Source organism: Haliaeetus leucocephalus, unplaced genomic scaffold, assembly GCF_000737465.1.
Source record: "Haliaeetus leucocephalus isolate CR32 unplaced genomic scaffold, Haliaeetus_leucocephalus-4.0 Scaffold143, whole genome shotgun sequence".
Lineage (NCBI taxonomy): Eukaryota > Metazoa > Chordata > Aves > Accipitriformes > Accipitridae > Haliaeetus > Haliaeetus leucocephalus.
Window position 1 is genome coordinate 1,916,472 of NW_010972579.1, and position 20,675 is coordinate 1,937,146.

Consider the following 20,675-nt stretch of genomic DNA (forward strand, 5'->3'; position numbering starts at 1 on the left):
CTCCACCCCACCTGGTGGGTACGCGCGGGGGGGGGGGGGGAGGCAGCATGTCTGTAAGGGACCTTCCCCCAGGCATTTGCTTCCCTTTTAAATGTGTCTTGGAAAGGAGTCAAGTGTCTTGTATAAACAGCCTGGAGTCAGGATCACTCAGGCGCTCTGAAGGAAACGTGGGGGTGATTAAAAAGGGATTTTGTATGTGTATGTGGGTGCACACCTTTGGCCTCTCCATGCTGCTCCCTGGCTGCCTGCGGTTGCTCCTTGCCTGCAGCTCCAAAAATACACCAGGCTCTGATGGGAGCATCTGCTCCGGAGGGCCAGCACTTTATATTCGTGGGAGGGTCCCTGACTCCTTAACCTCCAACCATGCCCTCGGCCTTCGTTGCAGTTGTGCCAGCTTTGTGTCTGCAAAACCTCCCTTCAGATGGTACTGGCTCTTCTTTAAAAAAACCCTTCTTCATTCAGTGTTATGGAAGATGGATGATACCAGCTCGGTCCCCCCCAGGGTTGCTCAGTGGGTGCATGGGGCCACAGCAGCACATCTGGGGCTCTCTGCAGGTGGAAGGGACCAGATTGGTGCTGGTTTCCATGGACCAGCAGGTTGTGGGTGGTCAGCATGAACATGTGGGGATGGGGACACATGGAGAGAGGGACAGGGATGGGAGACAACCGTGGGGACCTGTGAGGGGACACAGGAGGGTGGTGCCCTTCATCTCCAGCAGCCTCAGAGGTCTGCTCTTCCCAGCTGGAGCATCTTGGTCAGTGCCAAGGTCAGGCAGTGCACGGGCTGCTTTTGGGGACCCTTCTCAGTAAGCCCCTCTCCCAGCTCTTTGCACTCAGAGCCTTCAAGGTTTGGGCCATCATTATTTTAATTAGAACTGGGTCTGCTGAATGCAGGGAAAGTCTTACATCAGGCACATCTCTCACCTCCAGACAGCTGAAGTGCGTGTGGAAAAGCCAAACTCCAGCTGCACAAGTCCTGGAGCAAAGGCTGTTTCGCTTTGCTCTGACTGTTTTGGGTGGCAGCTTCTTCCCAAGGAAAAAAAAAAAAAAAAAATCTCCTCTGTCCTTCCCCTCTCATCCTGTGGGCTCTCCACATCCAAGGGGTGAGGCTGCTGTGGGGTCTCAGTGCCAGCAGCAGTGCGGGCCAGGATCGGGTGCCCTGAGCATCCCTCCTGCTCTTCTACCTTTCCTGCTAGCCCTGCTTGCAGGAGCCAGATTAGAAGGACACATGGGCAAGGAGGGAGCAGTTACACCCCAAAGTCTTTCCTTCCCCTTGTCAGTGCTCTCCAGCTGCATTTCTTCCACCTTGCTTTCCCTCACGGCAGGCAGCCCCAGCTTGCTCCCAGCCATCTCGGGATCCATGGCCCCATTTTGTCCGTCCCCCAGGTTATCACCAATGCATAAACCCATCTCAGGCCATCTCCTTCTAGCTCTGCCTTTCCCTGCCTGCCCTCTCTGACCACATCTTGTCCCTCTCATCTCCTGCCCTCCATCCTCTCGTGAAGCACAGCCAACGCTGGTTCCCCGTGGTCCTTCCATGCTTCAATCCCCTGCCAACCCCAGCATTTTGGGGAGTCAGACTGCCTCTCCTCCTCATCTTCCCTCCCTGCTAGCATCCTCTTCCCAACACTTCTCATCTCCCCAGCTGCCCCGGGGTTTAGGCTGACATTTGCTGTGCTAAATTCAGCCTCGGTGATCCACCCTTTTCCCTCCCCATTGGTAAACAGCTTTGCTTCTGCAGCTAATGTTTCGCACCGGGAGAGCTCTCCCTCCAGCTGCTCTGCATCTCAGGCGGTCCCAGCCCTCCACTGTTTAGCCAGCGCTTCCTTATTCAAATGACTTCAATAGGATCCAGCCAGAGCTGCAGGAACAAAAATTAATGTTCTGTGGCAACAAGATCCCCTCTCCATTTCTCATCCTCACAGGAGTCACCTCTCCGCTCCAGACCAGCCCGGCTGGACTAATTACACAGTGATCCCAGGTCAGGATTGGGGAAGGTGAAGGTGGTGGATTCACCTTTCACCCTCAGGACCGTGTGCTGGGATGGGTTTTTGAATGTAGGAGTTGATAGCTGGAGGGTGTAGAGTTCATTCTGCTTCAAGAGTTTACTTTCAGATGTTTCACTTCCACTTTCTCCCTGTCTGGGAGGGTTTTCCATGTTACACCCCACATCATTGCTCTGTGGCTTTTTGTTGGGGCAAAGTCCCAGCCTGGGACTTGGTCCTCTCTTGCTTGGCTACCATGGTGGCGGATGCCTGTGTGATGGTAGCCTGTGGGCTGACACCCCTCCAAGATGTAGCTGGGGAGTTCCTGATAGCAGCTTGTCCCTGTGACCCTTCTTCCCTCTTTTTTGGTGTTTGCCTTTCTCCTTCTACTTATCTGTGGTCTCCAGTTGTTCCCAGCCTACCCTAACACTGCCAGGGCTCCATTTTCTCCTTCTCCTTCATCTCCGTCTTCTTCTCTCCTGCTGTCTGTTAGCATCTCTCCCATCTCTTATGCTTTTAGATACCCAGCTGTCTTCTGGCTGCTGGTATCCTCCGTCGGGGGAGAAGCTTCCCAAGAAGCCACCTTCTTGCCCATCTTCTCTTGCAATTGCTGGACCTGGCTCTGCGTCCTCCTCTGCTCCCCAAAAAGACACTCCACCCACCTACAGCATTTGCATCCTCTGTGTTGGGTGGACAGTTTCATTCTTTTTCTGGTTTTTTTTTGGTTTGGTTTTTTTTTTTTCCCACAATGGGTCAGAGCTTCTGGGCGCTACCGCCATTTCAAATAAATACTGAGTATTGCTGCTCTCCTAGCCAAGGACATAGGGAATTTGTCAGCCCTGCAGTACCTTTGATCCCCCATTCATCATCTCAGGCTTCCCACCGTTATCTTTGTGGGACACGCTTCCGGTATTCAGCAAATATTTGATTTCCTGTGAATTTAAATAAAAAGACCTTTTCCCTCTTTTTTTTTTTTTTTTTTTAAATGTTTTTAAAATACTTTTGGCACCGTGTGGATGCATTCTATTCCAAGAAAAATAAAGGAAAACTGCTCTGACTAAATATAGATCAAATGACACTTGTGAGCTGCCTCTTGCATCCCTGGCTGAGAGTGCTTTCCTCTCCAAGGCCACCCGGGCTCTTTCGACCATGCTTCTTCCCTACCCCGTAAATTCTCTGTATTCCCTTTTCTGCTCCAGGCAAGCTCTGCCTCCATTCGGCTTGGTTTCTGGCTTGGCTCACAGCCTGGCTCAAGGGAAAGATGCTGTTTTTAGAATACTATATAGATATCTTCCAGTAGTGAGACCATGTTGTGCATATTTCATCCTTTCCCTCTGGGGCTTTTAAAGCCCTTTTTCAGCTCTTTTGTGCAACACCCCTTGGAGCATGGTCTGTTAATTGGCTTTACAGATGAGTGAATCCAAGGGGCCGACTGGAAATACTGGATCTCAGGTAGTCTAAACCAGCACGGCTCCCTTTCAGCTGCGTCACAGCAACTGCGGGGTTGGCTCTAACACAGTCTCAGGAGCACCCACCAAGTCTATGCAAAGTCAAGCCTGTCTCATTTATCATTGTGCAACTCCCAGTGCAACAGGTCCTCCTTGGGTTGGAGGGTTGCTCTTGAGGGTTGTACAAGGGTTGCCGCAGTGCAAATACCAGTGAATGTTAATAACGGTAAGGCAGAGAAAAGATAAAAACAGAGCCCCTTGTCCTCTCTTCTGAACACTGCATCACTCATTTTGCAAAGCTAAGTTAACCAGGGATCCAGGACTAAGCCCTTCAGTAGATCTGTTGCACGTCAGAGCTGCAGCCGTGTTGGCCAACTTGAGTCCATGACTCTCAAATCCCTCACACGGGACATGGTCATCAGCAGTTACACATCAGGACACTAACTGGGTACTAACTGGGATGGGACATTTTTTTTTCCCCCCACAGGTGTTTGTGCTGTGCCACGGGCTTCTCCAGCTCTCCCAGCTCCTCTACAGTGCCAACTTCAAGAGCAGCCTCACCACCATTGAAAAGCGCTTTGGGCTCTCCAGTCTCTCTTCGGGTTTCATCTCCAGCTTGCACGAGGTAACTGGGTGAGAAGCTTGTGCGGGGGCCCTGAGGGGTGGCCAGAACGTGGTAGGCCTTCCCAGAACAGGGTCTCAGGGTTGTTCACAGACAGTGCTTCCTCAGCCATGCCTGCATGTGCTGGATGAAGCAGCTGTTGCTGTGCACTTGGACACCTCTTCCCACTTCACTTCTGCTGTACCACTTGCTGGGAGGTTGAACACAGGGTTATGTGGTGAGGACGTGGCCTTGGAGGGCAGCAGCAGAAAGCAGGTCGCTACAGAGGAGACCACTCCACCCTGAGATGCCATACATCTCCAGCAGAGACACGACTGGGAGACAGAAAACATGCAATGTGATTCTTCTCCATTGATCACAGTTCTTAGAGCTTTTGTGAAGAAGAGCATTTTATTATGAGTAGTATCCACACAACTACAGCTCTGTGAGCAATTTCCAGTAAAAGTAACTTTTCATACATTTCACATTCGCTTTAGGAATGACCCTGGCCAGAGTAATTCCAAACTTTGTCTACAAGGAGACCCTGTCCAGCAGTCTTTCCAAGATCTAGCCCTTCTCTCCAGTGCTCCCAGCTCCTGATGGCCCTGTGGCAAAGGACTGACTTCCACTAGCATATTGCTGAGTTGGCTGAAGATTTTCTCACAAACATTTTCTAATGACTCCTCTGGAATAAGTTTTCTAGTTCACATTGTCATGAATTGTATCCTTTCTGGTAGCTCTTCAAGGCCAACTAGGAAAAAAACCTGCTGGCAGGGACTTTCTTTGGATGGCGCAAAGTGCTTGGTGGCAGCCCACCTTGCATACAACTGGTCTTCTCGCATGGGATCATCCACCAAGAGGCTGGGCACTGGGAATCCTCCCGGGTCCTTGGGGAAGCAGATGCCCAGGTCTTACCTCAACCAGCACATACATCTGGGGTTAAAAAGACTGGTTCAAAGCCTATTGAGACCAGTGAAGGACTTCCCACTGATTGTGACTAGGTCCAAACCATGCAAAGAAAGAGACCCAGTATGCACAGTTGTGACATTGGTAATGATGAACTGGCATAATTAAGCACTGCAGAGTATCACAAGTTGTAACCCATGTCCTCCTTATCCACTATAGAACTCTGTCCTTATAAGAATTAATACCTGGAGAAGTAATACCAAAGCAAACATCATGTAGAGCAGTGTGTTACTGCAAGAATATAAAGGGAAGAAGGTTGGAATAGCACATATGCCATGCTGTTAAAGAATAACAGCTTGCAGACAACAGATACACCTTTATTTCTCTGCTTTATGAGAGAAATTTCTGTGCTTTACTCTGGCTCTGTGTGAGCTGCCCTGCCTGTCCAGGACCACAACCTTTCTGCATTGATGGCTGCAGCAATTCCAAGAACACAAACTACAAACAAGGCAGCCCATGTAAACATAAATAAAAAGTATTCTTAGCCGTACATGCCAAGGTTAAAATAATGTTTAGCTTGTCCCAAGCTGACAAAGCCCATGTAATGGTAATTTTATGGTGTTCATCCACTTGCCTGAGTAAGCTGCATGTTTTCTTATCTTTTTAGCTGATCATAGCTGCAGTTGCAAATGTCCAGAGTCACAAACATTTGCAATGAGCTGGACTTTGTAGCTGGGCTCATGTCTGTTTAGAGTCATGGGAAATGGAGGCAATATGCTTCATTTTTTGCTGTGTTTGGGGAAATTATTAGTTTATGCCACATCCTGTGGGGTGGGTGGCAGGTGTGTGTGCTGAAAAAAGCCCCAGCCAGATCACAGGGAGGTTGTGAAGTCGTCCATGATGACAAGAGATGCACAGAAGTGACAGAAGCCAAGGAGCTGGCCCACTGGCTTCTGCTGAGAAGGGAGTGCTGACTTGCTAGGTGAAGGGCTGTCCTGTTCCTGTTTCTGTGGGGGTCAAGCACCACCTGATAAGAGAGCTCTCCACCCACCCAGACAGAGTCATGGGGGACCATTATAGGGTCTTGACTTCCTCTGTGTTGTCTCCTAATGTTCTCCCCATTTTGCTCTGCCCTTTCCAGATCGGCAATGTGGTCCTCATCATCTTTGTCAGCTACTTCGGCAGCCGAGTTCACCGCCCGCGGGTGATCGGCGTGGGGGGGCTGCTGCTGGCGCTGGGAGCATTCCTGGTTACCCTGCCCCACTTCCTATCAGACCCTTACGAATACACCACACTTAGCACCAGTAAGTGCCTCCACCCTCATCGCTATGAGCTGTCCCAGCACAAATCCATCTCCAGTTGCTTTGGCCTGGGTTACCCGTGCCTACCCAAAATGAGGGGTTGTATCCAGTGCACACACGATTTAAATGCAGCGTTTGAAGGGAAAGTTAATAGCTGTGGCACTGTAAGTCAGTGCCACATGCTCTGGGTGCAAAGCAGTTCATCTGACTGATAAGAAGGCTTGAAAGTGCAGTCTTGATGTGTGTATATGCCTTGTTGCACCAGCTAGGCTTTGACCTTCACCTACTTGCTCCTGGTTTTTGTGCACAACAAAAGACGTTGCTCTTGGTGGTCTCACTGCAGGCAGCTGAAAGCTGTGGCAGCGCAAGGGAGAAGGGCAAACGCTCACACTGCAGCCCTGCTGAGAGCCCAGGCTGAACGCAAATGCATCTGATGGTTCACCTATAGCCCAAAGCATTTTGGAAAGGAAAGGAACGTTATCTTTATTGGAGTCACAGAAGTATTGCAGCATAAGTCAGGTCGTCTCCCTATGTGAGTGATAGAGCAGCGTTAAGGTCTCTTTTCTGCAGGGCCTGTTCTGCTCTAGCCTGAAAGCCTTACAATCCATACTAAGAAGGGCTACTGGTTTAACTGGGCAGGCTTTAGGAACAAGCTAGTGTGTATGACAACAGCTCCAGTTTCCGTGCAGAATGCAATACGCGGAAGAGGCTGCATTGCATGCCACAGTGCTGGCTTTGGTCTTCCCAAAGTGGCTTCAGCCCCTAAATCCTCGGGATGCCATTGAGCCTTAGCTTCCCTGGGGATCGCCACCTCTGAAAACCCTGTGCCAAGTTGCTCCCACTGTGCCTGTGCCACCAAGGGGGATGGCAGCGGCCGAAGCAGTGCCAGCCAGGGAAAGCCTTCCATCTCTAGTTAGAAGGTGCTTTCTCCTGGAAAGGCTTTGAGCCCTGTGCATCATGTCCTAGCCTGATCCTCTGGGCTCAGGGAGCTTTGGCTGTACCAGGGAGCTTCTGTGTGGCCTTAGGCAAGTTGCTCCCTTTAATTAGGTCCTGACTTTGCTGCAGCTCAAGAGGATGCAAACCCCAGACAGGGAGCAAAACACAGTGAGGACAGAGCTGCTCACAAGTGCCTGACAATCTCTGCTCCCACCAAAGGGTTAGAGATCCTCTGGTTTTGCTCTCCCACATCAGCTCTTGGAAATCTGGTGCCATCACAGCTGATCTGCAAGCCCAGATCCCATGAAATGTTATTAAAAATGATGGCCTGACGTGGGGCTCAGAGTGTACCAGTGCTCATGCAGAAATATGAAGACCAGTTCTCTTCTGGCTTGCAGCTGCTCTGTAGCCTTGAATGTCTCCATGTTTTTTGAGTCAGCTGGTTTGGAGAGTGGATCAGGCATCAGATGCCAAGTTTTCTGACAGCTTAAATTCACACGTCGGGCTATAAACTAGTCAGGATTCAGGACAGGGGCTGCTCTTACTGTTATGGAAACAAGTCGAAGGAGCAGGTATCATCCTGCTCCCCTGCCCAGAACTGTATGTGTCTTGGCCCAGCATTTACAGCCCATGAAGATATTCCAGTCCTGGTTAGAGTTTGCATGGCAGTCTTGAGCAGGGTGAAGCCCTCTCCATGTCTGGATGGTATGAAGAAGTAAAGTCCTTGCTTTGGAAGGAGGTGGGCTGCTCCTGAGCGATGAGGACAATGGAGATTCAGGGGCAGGGTGTCCTGCTCAGGGCAGCCAGGTGACCCCAGGGAGCATCACTCCCTGTTCCTGCCTGGGTACCACAGGGGAGCAAAGACCATTGGCATCAAAAAGCCAGCCATGGATGAGGTTTGCTCTCATTAAACCAAGAGCAGCATTGCTCCACGGCACGTAATCTGGCATGAGAGGCTTTTGCTCTCACTTTTGCTGCGGTAAGATCTTTATTAGAAAAGGAGTATCCTGTCTGGCAACGTGGACCCTTTAGACAACACGGCTTCAAATGGTCTTACATAAGGATTTTTGTGGTGACCTACTATTAAGAATGTGCTGCCGCACTATGTCAATGAATACCCCTAATCACCTGACAAATATTTGGTTTTGTTTTGTGTCTCTTTGCTCCGAAGTGTAGAAAATCCACAGTTATTACATTAACGAGAAAGATGTGATAGGAATGTTGAACTAACTGCAAATATTAAAAAAAAAAAGAAAAAAGAAAAGCCAGAGTGAGAACAGCTAGCATTGAAAGACCAGGACTTACTCTGTAGCATCTTCATTTTGCATGAAAAACAGTTTTTTCTATCTGTGAATATTTAGGCTTTCCACTGGCTTTGACACTGTCTGTCCAAAGGCTTTTGTTGGTTGGTTGGGTCTGGCGTTGCTGCAGCTTTGATGGAGAAGTTTTTATCTTCTGCTGACAGCTCGAATGCAGCTCGCTGGAGCTGAGCTGAAGGGCTGACCCTTTGCAGGAGAAATTAATTTGCTTCTATCTTCTCTGATCCTCCTGTCTTCAAAAGTTTGATAAAAATCACAGCCTGGTTGTTTGCTATGCTGACCTCAGTATAATACCCCAAAGGAAGGGAAAGGTGATGACAACTGCTAAATAAAATGATCAAGCCATCCGAAGTCCAACCATGTGTGCCTACTCAGCACGCTCAAGAGATTGGCAGTACTTAGGGATTTAGTGCGGGAGGAGGCAGGGGACATGCCCAGCATTGTAATGTTCATTCTTCTTCCTTTCAGGTAACAAAAGCCAGGTCCAGGCTGAACTCTGCTATGCAGAGAATAAGTTTGTGTGCCCAAATGCCACCCAGGATCCCCAGAAGGAGGCCAGCAGCATATGGGCAATGATGGTCATCGCCCAGCTGCTGGCTGGAATTGGGACAGTTCCCATCCAGCCCTTTGGTATATCCTACGTAGATGATTTTGCAGAAGCAAACAATTCCCCGCTGTACGTCGGTAAGTGGGACCATTGTTGTGTATTGGTTTGTTTCCTCCAGACAAATGTCTCCTCTAGACGTGAGATGTAGAGGTGCTCATCTGAAGAGGAATCTGTGGACACGGGTTGAGCAGCCAGTGGGACTCAGATGAGGTCCTCCCCCATTAAAAGGCTGGGCTGTCTCTCCCCTTGATAGTCAGCTGTTCTCTGTAGGGTTATATTTATGATGTGGGTGTTAGGAAGCCAAAGAATCAGGGCAAGGAGGTAAGATGGATGAGGTGGGGCTTCTCCCTTGCATCTGTGAGAACTTATGCCATCCATGGGGGGGAAAGAGTAGTAAGGAAACCTTCTCAGAGGCCATCTCCTGCTCTTGTTGAGCATCGGTTGATCATGGGTCAACCAGAGGTATGACAGCCTGCAGGAGCCAATTAACACAGGTTTTGCATCAAGGGTTCAAAATCGATATTTTTTTTGCCGTGGAAGCGGTCCCTGCCCAGTGGGGGCTCCCAGGCTCAGGAGCACTTCTTGATTGCAAAGAGATAGGTGCTAGCTTCCATGTTAAACTGCATTTTTTTCCCCTGTGAATGGCAAACCCCATCTGATGCTGGCCTGCCTACATGAGCTTTGAGCTCAGTCCATAAGTTATTTAAAAACCCAATTCCTACTGGTGCCGAACAATGTCTTTAAAGCAGCCAAAGGCATCGGAGTGATTTAGGAGTCAAAAGTGGATGTTCCAAAATAAGGCAAGCACTAAAGGAGAAGGAAAGCCTTCGGAATTAGACTCCCAAGGACAGGATTTGGACAAGCATTGGTGTGCTTGGCAGGATCTCCAGACCCACCCAGCCATGCTTTGCTCCGGGCTCTGGCTGCAAAGGGCTGCTGCACCACCTAAGACCTCTGCAGAAAGTCTCCTGTGCGGGCAGCACTCCCTCCTCTCAGCTCAAGTATAGTAGTCAGGGCTTGCAAAAGGAGGGACAGACCATCCTTGTCTTCTCCCTGCAGTGAGGGGTCACTGTTCCCAGGACCTCTGAGTGGCCTTTGGATTCCCAAACCTGCAGGTCCTGATGATGAAGGAAAATGGGACTGGCTTGTTCTTTGTAATATAGGTGGTCATTTTAGGGCCGTGGGAATGTCTCTGTCAGGGGGTATGGCTACAGTGAGTCTGGATTGCCTCAATACAATGTAAATACCACTGCCTGAGTCTTGTTTTATTTTAGGTCTCAGCATCTTCCTATGAAAACGAACACTACTGTCTATGTATGAGGTTAAATACTTCTCTAAAGACCCTGCCCTTCAATAGTTAGGTTTATGTTGTAGAAACAAAAACACTGCCTTGGCTAATTGGGAAGAAAAAGCTTTTAAAAATAGGTGCACAGCTGAGGCATAGCAGTGGGATCAGGCGCTTTCTTAGCCAGTATGCTCAAAGGCTCCAGACCAGCAAAATGCACAGAAATGGTCAACGCAGCTCAAGCAAACTGTCTCCTTTTTCACTCCTTAAGAAGGTTGTGCAAAGAGTTTCTTTTAGGGAGGAAACTTGAATCCTTTCATTCCAAAGAAGTCAAAAGGAAACATTTTGACCTTACGGATTAGGTCCAAGTTATCTATTTTTTGAATAAGATAGTTCAGCTGAACTGAGGGTGATCTGCTGGCTTTTTTGCTCTCAGGATGTTTCATCTCCCCTGAAGTTTGCACCGAATTTTTTTGCTTGGATATAAGGACTGAGATGGCTTTGTTTCCATGGCCTCCTCTAGGAGATGAGGGTCTCCGTCACCTGCAGGAGCCCAGGATGCCACTGTCCTGCTGCTCTCTAAGGTTCCCCTCTTTGTCGCAGTGAATCATGGATATTCACCGTGTGGCTGACAACTTTCAGCGCCATCAGCAAAGCCTCGACTGCAGCAGAGCAGAGGGACTTTTTCTACAGGCAGCTGCCTGCCCTCCTCCTAATCCTGTTAGATAAACGCCACATTCAGTATCTGAGCAATGGGGATCTTCTCATCATCTTCCGCTTGTTAAAAGGTGTTTTCTCTCCTCTGCATATTGTAACACCATTCCTGCCTCACGTGGGAAGGCAAAAGCCATATCAGCGTTGAAGCTACTGTTCCCTCCCCGCACTGGTTCTCTCTGCTTCCTTTTTTCAGCCATCCTCTTTGCCATTGCCGTGTTCGGCCCTGCTTTTGGATACTTGCTGGGATCTGTGGTGCTGCGGCTCTTCGTGGATATTGGAAGAGTTGACATTGGTGAGTATTTCTCAGGTTGCAATGGTCCTCCTAAAAGCCTTCTGTGAGTCAGAAGATCACTCTGAGATGACTGGTGGCACCAGTCCCATGACCCACAAAACCCACTCCCCTAGAAAGACCTGACCTGGTATAGCACCCCCAGCATGCTTCTCCACTCCATTTCCCTGTGAGGAAGGCTACAGATGGTCCTGAAGCCACCACTGAAGCAGAGCCCTGCAGTAGGGACATTTCAATGTCCTACCCATGGTGCTGCACTGAAGCACTGGTGGTCATTGCTGGGGTCTGCCCACTGCCACTATGCTGAGGAAGCATCACACTACACCAGCATGGTGGTGGAGAGGAGCAGGGACATATAAGCATCCAGGGATGGAGAAGACAACCACAGGGCAACCATTGCGCTGTGGGTGCACGGGAAGGCTCAAGTCTACACGTCCCCCTCCCCACCACCCTTCACCAGTATATGCAGAGAGAGGGACCAAGCCAATGCCACTCCAGGGCTTATTTTCTTTATCTGCGGTGTGTGCTTATTATTTCTGGTAACTTAATCACTAAAGAATTCTCCCCAGCTCCATCATTAACGTGGCTTTTCCTGTGTTTCCTTAGAGAGATCAGAGCTTGCCTGACATTTTTGTCTGGTGCCTGATAAGAATAATAAATGAACCTGGGGCAGGAAACAGCAAATAGCCTTGGCTCACTCCCTGCGGCGGCAGACGGATTTAGCAGCCTCTGCCCGGTCGCTCCATGATGACGTCCAAGCTACAGAGTGGAGTGGTCCTGTTTGGGGAAGCAGGGCGATTGTTTCGGTGGGGTGTGGGCTCCTCTCCTGCCACACCCTGGCATGGGGCTCCCACCCGGAGGCTGCTGCTGGTTCCTTTCCCAGCCACAATGTCCTGGCGATGGGGAGATGAGGTCCCCATGCCAAGCCAAGCAATCTGTCAACCTCCCGTGAGCATCGCTTGGCCCAGCAGAAGGATGTCTGCGCTGGAGACGGAGCGGCTCTCACCTTCTCCTCCTTTTTCCGGAGAAGGCGCCCTGAGTTTCATCCACTCGGAAATCAGGCTCATTAACAGCGCTCTTCTGCCGGCACGGGTCCTTCCCTTGGTCTCTGCAAGCAGAGAGTGACCAAGCCTGGAACAATGGGAGAGCAGTTTTTTCCAGGAAAGCGGCTGTGACCTTTCCCGGTCCCTGTCTCAGCTCAGCATCCCTGACAGGCAGCGTGGTCCAAACCCACCACACATCCCAGACAGAGGAAGATGGAGCTGGCCCCCCGTAATCACTGCCTTGTTGGCTGGCTCAGCGGGGAAGAGTTGAACCTGTGCCATCAGCATACTTTGTTGCTGACTAAATCCATCCTACAGTCATCTGGGAGGCTCGGAGCAGTTTGGATGGGGAGCAGCAGTGCAGGATCCTGGTCAGGGGAAAGGAGGTCAAACATGACCAGGGCTGGTCTTGCTACCAGCGCTGGTGGAAGCTCCCACCTCCATCCATTTGCTTTTCCATGCCAGTGGAGAGACCCATGGACTGTGCCCACATGGACTGTTCATGCTCCACTGGTCCATATTTGCATGGACGTTTGTCCCTCTCACCCTTAGATGTGCAGGAGCAGAGCTCTTATCGTGGGTCCTTGTGTCTTGCAGCTACAGTGGCCCTGACACCGAGGGACCAGCGGTGGGTTGGAGCCTGGTGGCTGGGACTGCTGATCTCCTCAGGCTGCTTGGTGCTCACATCCATTCCTTATTTTTTTTTCCCTCGGTACATGCTGAAAGGAGAGGTGAGACCTCATCTCCAGAGGGCCAGAACATCTTGGTGCCAGGGCTGCGCTCGGGGAGGGAATAGCTGTTGCCAGAGGAGAGGTGTGGGAGGGAGGAACGGAGCCCAGCAACCCTTCTGAGGTGTGGTTACAACTTCTCACAAGTGAAGTCTTCCAAACAAGCTCTGTGTGTCTAATGCGTAAAGGACCAGACCGTTCAATTCCTCACCATTAGCTGGAAAGCCAGAACCACTGCAGCTCAGCCGGCCAAAAACCAGACCTCACGCCCTTCCCACTAGCTGCATCGACAGAATCTGTTGAGAAGGTTTTGGGTAGACCTGAGCCTTCCCTAGGGCAGGGTGATGGCTGGGTGGCTTCTTGGGGTTCCTGCATGCAGTCCTTCTTAGTAGGGGTCTGTCTGTGGGGCCTCGACCCTCCTGGGGTGTCTGACCTGGTTCTGCTGGTGATGGCTGTATCTTAACGCCCCACTGCAACACCCTCTGCAAGGTGACACTCCCCTGATGCCAGCAGCAGCAGCAGCAGTGACAGCCCGTTTGGAGCAGAACCTCCTGAAGTGTGGCATACATAGGAGCAGCACTGGGATAAAGCTGGGCAGCGGGGTTTGATAAATGGGCTTTTCCTTTGGGAAAAAAATGCAGAAAAGAGACAAGTTTCCCATTAAAACAAATTTTAAAAGATGCAAAACTATCAAAACGTTTAATTTCAGTGTTTTCAAAGCCAAGCCCCACTGGTTTAGTTTCAAAAATAGTTTTGTTGTTTTGAAATTGATTAATCATCGATTCTTTAAAGGTCAAAATCAAACCCCAAATATTTCACACTTATAGCTAGAGGACTCACCAGTCTTGAGCTGACCTGTCTCCCACTTTCATTTTCAGACTTCTTGCAAAATTAAAAAAGAGGTGTCTTGTCAGGGTTCAGCAGAGGAAAGCTTTCCAAGCTCTTAAAACCTCTGCAAGCAGGACAAGGTTTTGTCTTGCAGATCTGCTCAAGGGCTGCTGTGAGTTTTGAGACAATTTGCCCCTTTGCTGTGATGGGCAGGAAAACTGTCAGGCTTGGCAGGGGGTCAAAGGCATCTGGGACAGACCCTGCTCCTCCTGAGCCTCACTGCGTGCTGGGACGGTGCCAGCCACGCATGGATGCTCCCCTCTCACCACAGGCTGCTCTTCTCTCCCTCCCCAGGACCCAAACATGGAGGCTGGCATGCTCAGGAAGATGGAGAAGGGGGTAGCTGAAGAAACCTCCCTGCTGGAATTTATAAAAAGTAAAGGGCTGGCACTTAAAGGCGAGGGTGACTGGGGGCACCGGGGCTGTGCTTGGTGGGTGAAGACCACCAAGCTGGCATTTTCAAGCTGAGGGTTCTTGTTGGTAGACTTTGAGTCTGTCCACCACGTTGCGTGGAGATGCCAGGGCCAGCTCAGGCACCTCAAGGGCTGTAGCATGCCCTTCCCTAAGGACCACAGGAAGATGGGTGCAGCCTCCCTCTTGCTGTAACACGGTGCTGCTGAGATCTGTGGGCCTGAATTGTTTCTGAAAATTGGTTTAAAGATCTTAAAATGGCATGAGCATGCTGGAAAATGCTAGCTGGGTGGTTTAATCCAGGGCTCCAGGAGAGGGCATGGGGCCTCCGGCGCCACCAGCCACTGCTTTGAGAAGGTCACCGCACTGCAGCTTACACTGAATTGTTTATGTGTAGCTGAAACGGGCTTGAGTAGGGATGTCACTGATGAGAGAGAGACCAGTCTGATGACTTTTTTGAGCTCCATGATGACTTCTTTCCAGCTAAAGCCCCTCCCTCCTTCCCTCTCCATCTACTGCAGTCACATCCTGGAGCTGTCAGCTCCCTCTATCTCACTGGGCTTTGATGAACGATGCTGGGTCTCCATGGCACTATTTGCTAGAAGGGGAAAGCTAATTAGAGACCAAATAAACAGAGCTGCTCCTGAGGAGCCTGAAGTCAGTCTGCCTCTGCTGAAAGGCTGTCCTGGCTGGGCAGGGGGACTTGATGTCCTCCCAGGAAAATACACATCAGCTGCAGGAGCCAGACCCTGCCCATGTGCAGCTGGTGGGGCTCTGCCAAAATCCCTGCAGCTTTGTCTGTTTGCACTGCCTGAGGGTACGGCCCCTGCTCCAGAAAAACAAACGTACCATGGCTGCTAAGTGCTCCAGAGGCTTGTGAGTTTGGAAAGTGTGGGAGGGAGAGTAGTGGGGAGAACTAGCCCTCCACCTTGCTTCTAAGGGCACTTTGGCCATGGTCCTGTCAGCTGCTGGGCCAAATCAGGGTGTCTCCCCTTCCATTTTCCCATAGCCTTAGACATCCCCTGTATTAACGCACTGGGAACAGTCTAAGGGTGGGGGTTTTTTCACAGTATGGATTGCTGACATGAGGATCACATGGATAAAAAATATCTTTCCTGCTGTTTCCCTGTAGGATTCCCAAAGATCTTCCTCAGGCTGCTCCTCAACCCCCTCTTCATCCTCCTGGTGCTGGCTCAGTGCAGCTTCTCCTCAGTCATTGCAGGTCTGGCCACCTTCCTCAACAAGTTCCTGGAGAAGCAGTACGGTGCCTCCTCCTCATACGCCAACTTTCTCATAGGTGAGCGCAGCCGTGGGGTGAAAAATATCCATCAGCAGGGAACCACCTGTCTGCATTCCCCAGGCTTTTTAAATCCGGTGGGAGGAAGTCAATGGAAACTCATTTTCAGATGAGAACTAGGAATCACCTCGAGATGGTTGATGACTTCCCTGACCTGATTTGCCTGCAGAAGGCCAGGCTGTCTTGCAGCCTCTCAGAGACTGTCTACATTTGTCCGCTTGCTCTTGCAGGCCAGCAACTGCTCTCACTGAAAATGGGCAGCCCCACCATGTGGGTGAAGCAGGTCTGGATCACTCTGTTGCTTAAAGAAAGGGCAAGAGCAAGCAATTACGCACCAAGCTTGATCTTGCATCTCTAAGCCAGACTCCTGAGGCAGAGGTTTTTCATAGGTACCAACCACCTTGTGTTTTGGTCTGTCTTGGGTAATGGTAGGGTCTGTGGGTTCTCCCAACCACCACAAAGTCCACGAAGCCACTAACTCCACCCCATGCCGGCAGAGAGGTGCTTGACGGCAAGACCCCTGGCTAATGCCTTCATTCCTCTGCAGGAGCCGTGAACCTGCCAGCAGCAGCGCTTGGGATGCTCTTAGGAGGAATCATCATGAAACGCTTTGCCTTCTCCCTCCGGGCCATCCCCCGATTTGCTGTGGTGGTGCTCGTTTTTTCCATCCTCATCTGCCTGCCCATTTTCTTCATGGGCTGCTCCACAGGGCGCATTGATGGGATCTACCCCCCCAGGTAACACAGGCACTTGGATTGTTTCCAGCTCCTTATTCATCCAACTCTTGACCTGAGTATCCATGGGGTGGGATACATGCAGGTGGAGGAGAAGAGGCAGTAGACATCACCACGCTACTTCTTGCTCCTGATTCCACTGCCTGGAGGAGATCTAAGCGCTATACAGCGCAGAAAGCTTGGCAGGGCATTTATTCCCGATTTTCTGTACCAAACAAGCAGGGTATATTTTTCACTCTGGATGTCTAAGAGGAAATAAGTAGTATTGGTGCCCATGTCCACATCAACCCCGCACAGGAGCACCTTGCATGCTCCCTTTGTTCCAGCTGGACATAACCTTTCTCCTCAGCTGGGTGGCAACTTTTGGTTCTTACCATGTCTTTTTAAGACAAAAACGACATTTAGACTCCAGCCCAGGCTTGCTGTGAAGTGCTTCGTGTTCATTTCCCAATGCACTGCCAGCAAGGGCCTTTCATACAAATGTTTTCCTTCACCGGCAATGAGCCTCCTGTCCCAGGGGTATGGTGGAGGGATGAGGGACAGAGCACTCCATGCGCTTTTCCCACTTAAAAGCCACTTAAATAACCATGGTGAAGGAAAGCAATGGCACTCTGCAAATTCATGCATGGGCGACGTGTTTATATTTTGCTCTGAGATCTGCATGGCGTGCACTGCAGATTCAGGAGCGTGTGGAAGGCCACTGAGGCACTGGCATCTCAAGCTTCCTGTGTGGGAGCAAGGCTTCAAATGCAAGGAGATCCCTCAGCTCAAGATCAGGTGCTGCAAGTGCCAAATTTTGGCAGGCAGCTTGGCCTCACAGTGTTCACCTCTTGCCGCCAGTGTCAGATCGACTGCCTGTCTCAGCTCCTCTGGGACACACCAGGAGCTTGATGGGCTTTGCTGATGTAAATAGGAGCTGCTGGAGGGACTTGCATGGAAAAGGAGTCTGTTGCCTCATATTATTTTGGAAACCTTCCCCCATGCAATGGCAGCACTGCATAAATGCCTTTTTGCTGGATCCCCGGGGAGCTGTGAGCTACGTGGATGGGTGAACATGAGTTCTGCCCCATCCCACCATGCCCAAGGGCAGGTCCCTTGTGCCAGCTTCCTGCAGGAGATGGACCATGCCGCTCCAGCAGATGAACTCCTTTAGGTAGTAAGACAAGACAAGACAGATAATTCAGTTTGTTCTCTTGACTTTCATGCTGTCGTCAGGCGTGTTTGGAAATGAGCCCACTTCCAGTTTCTGTCTGAATGGTGTTTCCATCTGGGGCTGTTTGCACATCTGTTTGTGCAGTTCTGGATGGAGCCCAGATACATTTCTCCAGGCATTTGGCTGATTAGTTTTCAGTGGGATGGGGGGGGGAGTAAGTGTGTGAGTACTTGTTTGCAGACATAATATAATTACTGTTAAGTTCACTGTACACTTGCAGAGGTACCTGCTGGGGATCAGGGTCTGGCACAAGGCCAGCCTGATGCTGGCAGTGTCCCAGCGCAAATAGGAATGGGGGAACTGGCTAACTAGTAAGAGGGATTTTTCTTCCTCCTGTCCTATTTCTTAATTTTTTAAAATTTTTTTCTCCTCCTTTTTGGCAGTACATTGAGTTCCCAGCAGCAGGTTAAGACGCCGAGTGGGTGCCACTGCTCTGAGCACATCTTTCACCCAGTGTGCGGAGAAAACAACGTGGAGTACCTCTCCCCCTGCTTCGCTGGCTGCACAAACAGCACTGCTAATTCTTCCACTCCCAAACAAGTGGTGAGTAAAACAAGTGGTTTACAAAGCAAAGTGCACCTTGTTTGGTGGAGGCTGCAGCGATGCTGTAGGAACCTGACAAATGCAATAAAGGGGTAGAGCCTTTTTGACACGGTAGGCAGGGAGGTCTGCTAGAGGAACTGAAGTCCTGAGGAGGTGCAACAAAAGATTGCTGTAATGAATGCCCTGGGAGTCTGCTTGGAGAAGTAGGGATGGTAGCACATCCCATTGCAGGATGTCATGGCCATGCCTTAAAATTGGAGCTGACACTCTCGTCAGTCTTCTGCAAAGTGCTGTGGTCTGGTGCTTTGCTAAAAACCCAGCTCTGGGCTTTGAGAGTTTTACGTTTGTTTTTTCCAAATGTTTCCAACAGATCTACAAGAACTGTTCCCTGATTCCTGGTGGGAACGGGCTGTCCTCTGCCAAGACAGGCTCCTGTCCACTCAGCTGCTCCCACATGCTCCTTCCTGCCATATTCCTTATCTCCTTTGCTGCCCTGGTAGCCTGCCTGTCCCACAACCCCCTCTACATGATGGTTTTACGGTGAGCAGTGTGCAGGGGTTTCAAAAGGCACTGGGGGAAGCGTGAAGTGATGGGTTCCCCATGCTGGGATCAAAGTGCTTGGCCAAATGCAGAGCCACAGCTGGTGGCTCTGACCTCCCATGGCTTCTTCCCTGCAGGGTGGTGAACCAGGATGAGAAGTCGTTTGCCATCGGAGTCCAGTTCTTACTAATGAGGCTGCTGGGTGAGTGTCCATCTCCTAATGAGGCTGGGGGAAGGCAGCAGACTGCTCAGAGGCTTGCTCGAGCCCCAGGAGGTGTTGAACCTCCTTGGGGACAGCAGGCAAAGGATGCAGGCAGGGCAGGGCAGGCAGCCTGACTCCATCCTCTCCTCTCCAAAGCATGGCTGCCGGCTCCGGCCATGTTCGGTGCCCTCATCGACTCCTCCTGCATCTACTGGCAGAAGCAGTGCACCCAGCGCCGGTTCTGCGCCTACTACAACAATGACTTCCTCCGCAACAGGTACCCCCCTGCGTCCTGCCCCCAGCATCCCTCCTGGCAGGGATGACCACGGGGATGGTCCCCACTTCAGCCTGGTGCTGGCTGGAGGTGCCACCTCCAGACACGGCATCTCCCTGCTCTTCTCCGAACAGATACCTGGGGCTACAGGTGGGCTACAAGGTAGTGGGCACCATCCTTCTCGCCCTCATCAGCTGGAAGGTGAAGAGGAGCAAGGAGTACAACGTGCAGGAGAAGGCAGCGGGGCTGGTGTAGCCCACCCAAGGACTGACTCTGCATGCCCCATTACCCACTGCCAGTACTTTTTGTCTTTTTTGGGTTTGTTCTTCCTCCTAAGGGAGCAACTTCTCACCTTAGCAGCTATGAGCTCCTCTCCTGCAGCCCGTGGCACCGTCATGCTCCCAGCGACAGATGCTCCATGCCAGCCCCTTCCTGGGACCGGCTCTTCCCAGGCTTTCCAGCTGCACCTTGCCCATCGCTTTGGGGAGGGGAAGCCCCCCACTACCTGGAGCAGGAGGCAGACAGGGGCTGGAGTGCAGCCCCATCCCATATACGCAGAGAGGTGCCTGCTGTGGGTGATGGTCCCAGCTCCGACGTGACATTTCCAGATGGGTAATGCCCTCCAGGCTGGGACAGGAGCACGGGAGATGGCTGCCAACCCTGTGGGGCTGCCCTGTGTCCCCCGTCCATCTGCACCCCTCGCAGAGGTCAGCGTGGACACAGCACACATATTGTGAAAAGTTATCACTAGGAGTTTATTGCAGAACATTTGGGGGTTTGTTGCTCTTTTTTTTTTTTTAAATAAAGGTCACTTTTCCAACTGCGGTGCTTTGCTGGTCTCCCCCCCAGCCCAAGAGCTGTCCCCACCGGCAAGGCAAGGCAGTGGGGATGCCTGCAGGTCACATCCTGGCAGATGCTGAGTGCATCCCTCGCTGGCAAAGGTGAAGAAATGGTGGCAGATGGGGCACATGCTCCACCAGTGATGTGGGGGCTACGAGGGGCTGTGCAGAGTGCACGAAACCCCATGAAACCTGCTGGCCTGCAGCACAAGCCTGCAGTCTACTGCACCCTGCCTCTGGTCCCATGCCAGCAGCTCCCTGCCTGCAGCCCCCCTGCCCACAGCCCTGTGCACCCTGCCCACAGCCCCATGCCAAAAGGTGCCTGCACAATTCAGCACACAGTAGGCAGGAGGCTGTGGCCGGGGGGGGGGGGCAAAGGCAAAGCAGCAGGATTGTGCAGGCAGGGTGCGACGGGAGCTGTGGGCATGGGGGTGGGGGGGGCAGATTGCTGCACACGAGGGGCTGCAGGCAGGGGTCTGTTGCCCTGGTGTTGCTGTCATAGAAGGTTGCAGGCAGGGTGCAGCGGGCTGCAGGCAGGGTAAAACAGGCTGGAGGCAGGGGGCTGTGGG

At 51.3% G+C, this 20,675-nt stretch overlaps 1 protein-coding gene across 1 annotated transcript in view; it reads left to right on the forward strand.

The window, feature by feature from the left end:
- Window positions 1-19,522, forward strand: part of SLCO2A1 (solute carrier organic anion transporter family, member 2A1) — a 28,091-nt gene extending 8,569 nt beyond the window's left edge. The window contains exons 2-14 of the mRNA XM_010561191.1: window positions 3,921-4,058; window positions 6,082-6,244; window positions 8,965-9,180; window positions 11,299-11,397; window positions 13,035-13,168; window positions 14,348-14,429; window positions 15,597-15,761; window positions 16,309-16,498; window positions 18,092-18,251; window positions 18,622-18,791; window positions 18,929-18,993; window positions 19,150-19,270; window positions 19,402-19,522. Coding sequence (XP_010559493.1) covers window positions 3,921-4,058; window positions 6,082-6,244; window positions 8,965-9,180; window positions 11,299-11,397; window positions 13,035-13,168; window positions 14,348-14,429; window positions 15,597-15,761; window positions 16,309-16,498; window positions 18,092-18,251; window positions 18,622-18,791; window positions 18,929-18,993; window positions 19,150-19,270; window positions 19,402-19,522 — 1,824 coding nt within the window. The remainder of the gene's footprint in view (window positions 1-3,920; window positions 4,059-6,081; window positions 6,245-8,964; window positions 9,181-11,298; window positions 11,398-13,034; window positions 13,169-14,347; window positions 14,430-15,596; window positions 15,762-16,308; window positions 16,499-18,091; window positions 18,252-18,621; window positions 18,792-18,928; window positions 18,994-19,149; window positions 19,271-19,401) is intronic.
- The last annotated feature ends 1,153 nt before the right edge of the window (window positions 19,523-20,675 follow it).